At 38.5% G+C, this 5,583-nt stretch overlaps 1 protein-coding gene across 4 annotated transcripts in view; it reads right to left on the bottom strand.

Moving 5' to 3' along the window:
- The window catches only part of LOC107087192 (sodium channel protein type 2 subunit alpha-like), a 64,592-nt gene that overhangs the window by 47,324 nt on the left and 11,685 nt on the right, over nt 1-5,583 (bottom strand). For all 4 annotated transcript variants that reach the window (XM_015378623.1, XM_015378651.1, XM_015378642.1 and 1 more), the window contains exon 2: nt 921-1,240. In XM_015378623.1, the coding sequence (XP_015234109.1) occupies nt 921-1,187 (267 nt within the window). In that variant the 5' untranslated portion in view covers nt 1,188-1,240. The remainder of the gene's footprint in view (nt 1-920; nt 1,241-5,583) is intronic.

The raw sequence follows: 5,583 nt of genomic DNA, 5'->3' as shown, positions 1-5,583 counted from the left end.
GTTGTTATAGATGAATTTGACACTATTACTAAAGGATTTAGCAGTCAGATGTTGATTGGAGTAGAAACTAATCAAACTAACCCTGAAAAAAATGATGAAAAATGATCCTCAATGTTTATATTTACTGTATTTTTTTGATGGTGCTGAAGGAAAGCGCCGTCTCATAGAGAAAAATGAGGAACTTATTCCATTGCTGCTTTGTGTGGTATTAAAGCTGAAGTACTTAGCATGGTTTTAACCTTCATGTGACACCCACACAGCTCCATTTTTCACCTCTGCTAGTGAACATGTTGTTATGGTGTCTGAATGTGTTAAAGGTTAAGAAATACAAGGTTTTCAGCAGCACTAAGTGGCTGAGGACAGCAGCGTGAAAGCTATGCTGGCTTTTTTTCATTGGAAATGGAACCAGGTTTAGGATGGTCCTCGGTAGCTTCAACCTAGCCTAAGCTAACCATGTAAGCTCAGATGGGTTTGTTTTATTAGGAAATCAGGAATCCAAGCTGCTTGAGATCCATTGTGAAGTTAGTTGGGGGTTTTTTTGGTGCCATGTCATCCGCTGATGAGTCGCTCAATTCTGTTTCATGACGTCCAAATGTTTCCATCTGCCAACAAGCTGCATAGTGATGCTAATTTATTTATCCTGCAGGACCTGGCTTCAGCCCACACTGCTAAAATCCACTGCATCACTGTGCTGACAAACAGGGCTGATTTAAAGTCCAAAGATTTGCTGGATGATTGCAATGGAGAGTCACAACAGACAAGATGAAGGCTCCATTAAAGCATCCTGAGCTTCCTGAACACCACAGAACAATCGCCTCCTGGCTTTGCTGCATGAATGCAGAGAGGAGGTGCAGAGAGTATAGAGCTACAATCTATTTAACAGTTTCTCTTTCAGATAGTTTAAAACCCCTGAAACAGACCTTCTGGTTGCTGTAATAGGGGTCCAGGTCCTCCAGAGGGGTCGACACCATTCCTGGAGGAATGTCCCCGTAGATGAAGGGCAGAGATTTCCCTGCCTCCAGGTCGCTGTTGGGCTTGGGCCCATTTTCATCGTCGTCGTCGCTGCGACGCTCCGCCCGCGGTCGCCGGGCCTCCTCCTCGGCGATGCGCCTCTCGATGGCGGCCAGCGACTCGGGGACGAAGGGGCGGAAGCTGTCTGGTCCGGGCGGTACAAGCAGCTGTGCCATCTTGTCATCCTGCTCCTTCAGAGGGTAGCGAGGGGCTCAGCTATAGGAGAGAGCTGCCAGGGGACACAAGAGAAGCCACAAACACAACGTATCGCTGTTTAATCGGGTGAAACCAGAAATTAATATATGCAGCTTATTTAAAGCTACAAGTAATCTTTTAAGAAAGATTCTTTCTATTTAAGAAACTTTAACAGTGACCAAAAAGCAGCTTGTCATTTTTATGTGATGCAGCTATTTTTGCTGATTATTTTTGAACCGTTTTAAAAGCTATTTGTAGTTTTTACATTACATTTTATCCTTCTTCATATGCTCTATATCTAGAGGTCATAACATAATTTTCAAGTAGAGGTCTGTGCTTTGACTAGGCCAAAAATGAACATTCTTTAAACTAAACCAGCAGTTTACAACTTTACAGTGTAGAGACATATTTTTTCCCCCGATTTTCAACTTAATGGCCTTTAAATTATTTTATGTTTTGTTATTTTTTAAAGAAGCACCATTTTATTTTCAGATTTTCAGACAAAACAACAGAAGGAGCTGTGGATCATGATCCAGATCACCAAATTTGAACAGGTTCAAAAACGTGTGGTAAAAAAAATTTCAAAGCAAACTTTCTAACCAGCAAACTAAGACAATAGTGTTACTGAAAACAAAGATGGACACTTCTTCCTCTGAGGGATGTTGATTTTTTTGGAATATGATACTAAAAACAAAACAAAAAAAAATAATAATATGGGTTTTTACCTTAAAAATATTAAGAAAAACTGCTGGATGTAGTTCTCTATAAATAATAAAATATTAGACCAGGTTTTTAAAGAAGAAGATCAGCTTTTTAGATTTCTGAGCAGCATTTGTGCCCGGGAAAAACTTATTTATAAGGTGCATCTCCATCAAAATAAACTTATAAAGTAATCATTTTACATCGAAAACATCAGAAGAATATCCAAGTTACATTCTGATTATAGAGCCAAAGTGCAAATGCAGCACACTGTAGTTCATTTCATGAAAAAATATAGAAAAACCAAATGCAGTTCCTTTTTTTGGCATACTAACATTAAGAGCATATACATTTTTTTAACCTAATCTGTATGACATCACAAATACCTCCGCCTGCTGGACGCTGGACGCACTTTATTAATAAGAACAAGAACAGATTTCTTTCCAACTGCTCTCCACCTTTCTATATTATTTAATAAAACATAATTTAAAAAACAAACAGCAAAAAACACAAAACAGTTGTTTCTAATACTTTTAAACTGAAAAAAAATAACTAAATGATACACTGCATTGCAAAGAACCAATAACTGTACCCAAAAAAATGAAGATAAGAATTTATACTCAGTTTGGTTCAGTACATTTCGCAAAATTGCTGAAATTCTATTCATAAGATCTTAAAAGCCACAAAAAACCAGGAGAAATTAGGTTACATCTACTTAACACCATAAAATGAAAGATTTTCCACACAGAAGGGAATTAAACCCACAATCTCCATGCTGCAAAGCAGCAGTGCCACAAACCAGGTTGCTTTCCTGACTTTTCAACAGTTACTCACACTGAATACCCAACATGGCTGCAAAATGAGTCTGCATTAGTCGGAATCGAAATATAAAGATATATAAAAAATAAAAAGTCGGAATCGAAATATAAAGATATATAAAAAATAAAAATAAAAAAAACTATAAATGTTTATAAATACTTAGATATAAGGAATTAATTTCAGCATTGCATTGTTTTCTTATAACAAGGTTCTAAATTGTTTAGCAGGACAGTTCCTTCCAGTTGTATGCCCGTTTTGCAATCGGCAATCTCTTTTTTTAGATATTTATATTATTGTTGAATTTGCTTCTATTAACCAAATTGTAAACCATTGTGATCTGGTTAATTAGCTACTCACTAAAAAAAGCTGATTTTTAAATGATTTACATGGATTCACCAAAATTATTTCTTAGAGTGCATCTAGATTTTTCTAACTTTGTAGGAACCTTTATAAAAACTTAACAAAATGCAATTAAAGAAAAACAAAAACAACCTCTGTGTTTACTAAAAGCTCTTATTTTGGCATGAAAACCTGCCACTACATCTGGGCAGATATCAGATTTGACAAGCATGGATGCAGGGAGAGAAAAAAGTGAAAAGAAGCCATTTCACATGCTAATGGTTTACAGTGACTAATCCCACTTAGGGTTGCCTTTCTGTTTCACACAATAGTCTGACATTTTCAGTTTTATAACTGATGGCTGATAGCTAAGGTTCATATGAGAATCACAGACCATGAAAAAAGTCGTTTATCATCTCTTTCAGACAGGAGGTCTGGGGAGAAGAAACTGACGCGGCCCCTACGGAAATTATTCACACATCCGTTTTTTTTCCCCCCAACAAATTCTCAACAAAGTTGAGCTTATATTGCATTTTATTGCGAAACATGAGGCTTCATTGGAGATTCAAGCTCTTTATTTAAAAATTCTGAAATAATAAGTAAAGTTAATCCACTTGGGTTATCTCATCATGCATGAATTCAAATGTTCTGCAAAAACCAAACTGCACATGATCCTGAAAACTCCACACCTCAGAAATAATTCGTATAGCTTTTGGGAGGCGTGTAGGTGAAAAGAGAGAAATTTAAAAGCAGGAAGATAAATCTCTATCTGCTACGAGATTCAGCTCTATCTTAGTCATTTTATGCTTCATGGTGTCACAGCTCTCTGTACACAGATGACATTTTCTCCTGCAGTAATTAACTAGTAGTTGGCCTCCAGCAGGAAACAGAAAAAGACTGACGTCCTACCAGAAGAAGTTAGAATAAGCCAATGCATTAAGCTACAGTTTCCTTAATCAGCGCTAGCACCAGATGTCCCTGTCAGCGATCCGCTGTCCCCCCTTCTCACCCAGAGGCCTAGCTTTCTCCCACAGGATAAGTGGTGAGAAGGCACACAAACAAGTTCACCAGTGAAAGACCCTAGTGAGCCATTATCAGCGGCTCCTTGGTGCTTCCCGCTGTCTACAATATCGCAGGTGGGCCGCGTTTCTAGGGGGACACGGTGATGGCCCGGAGATCTCCCCATTGGCTGGATCTCAAATGTGATCTCGGCAGCTTTTGCTCCTTTTTTTAAATGGAAATGACAGAAAACAGACTGTCAGTCAGCAGCTTTCTGTTTATTAGATTATTACTCTATTATTCTGAAAGGTTAAACTCTACTTCACCTAAATGATTAAGAACCAAAACATTTTTCTAAAGTAGCTTTAATCCCCTTTTTACATAATGAACAATTATTCATCTTTAAAAAGGGCATAAGGTTAAAAGACAACCCTCCATGATCAGAACTGGGATCATTCGCCAAACTGATTTAAGAACAATAATAATAGTAATCCCACAGTGAAATGTCTTTGTGGGTTAGAACAGTTCTACGTGCACGATGCAAAGGTCAGCTAGGATTTTGAATTTATCTTATGTGGTCTGAAGAGTCCAGAATGATCCAGAAGCACAAGGTTAATATGCCCTTGCAGACAAAGTAATGTCTGGTTCAGGTCTGTGGTGGAGGTGTTCTGGTCTGAGGTTAGAGATTCACCGATACCTGGTTCACTGCCTGGTCCAACCAGCAACTGGAGTGTTTCCCCTATCTTTGAACATGTCTTACTCAGACACTAAAAGATTGTCCTAGCCAGATAACTCTTCTGCATGGAAGCTAAAAATGACCTAAAGTCAGATATTATAAAATGAGAAAGGAGCTATCTAAGAAGAAGGAAGGACAGAAAAAAAATGGGCATTTGTGGATCAGAAACCAGGCACAGACATCTGATTGGTCTAACTCTGATTGGCCAGTTCTTCATTAATGTGGCAGGAATCCTTGATTTTACAGATCAGTCCTTTACTTCCTTCCTTCCTGAAAAACATTCAGCATCTATTGCTATATATGGTCTCCAGAGCTGTAAGTCTTTGACATGTCAGGCGAAATGCAGTAACAAACAATGAACTATTGCCCTGTTCATTGTATTAGTATTCTCTGTGCCTCCATAACTAAAATAAATAAAAACAAGGCAAAAACATAAACTCTAGTCTTTCGCCTGGTAAATTAAGTGTAGAACCACCACTCCACCACTGATGGTAACTATAAATCATGCCAGCTTTACAATATGCCCTTACTCCAAGATGGAGACGTCAAGAAACATCAGTCTCAAATACTTAGAATCTGCTCGTCCTTTCCACATGCATTTCTCCCTCCTTGCAGCCCAGACCAGTGGCACGGGAAGGGGGGTGCTGTGGGGGCTGCAGCCTCCCTCGTCATAGCATCAGCCCCCCATGGTGGGGGGCTGTGGGGTAACATGATATTGTACTTAAAAACATGAAATTATTTATGTATTTATTTTTTAAAAGACTGTGTTTGATATGGGATTAAAA

This window comes from Cyprinodon variegatus, unplaced genomic scaffold, assembly GCF_000732505.1.
Source record: "Cyprinodon variegatus isolate N-32 unplaced genomic scaffold, C_variegatus-1.0 Scaffold9, whole genome shotgun sequence".
Taxonomy (NCBI): domain Eukaryota; kingdom Metazoa; phylum Chordata; class Actinopteri; order Cyprinodontiformes; family Cyprinodontidae; genus Cyprinodon; species Cyprinodon variegatus.
Note: the sequence above shows the minus strand (reverse complement) of the source record. Positions and strands in the feature narration are given on the sequence as shown.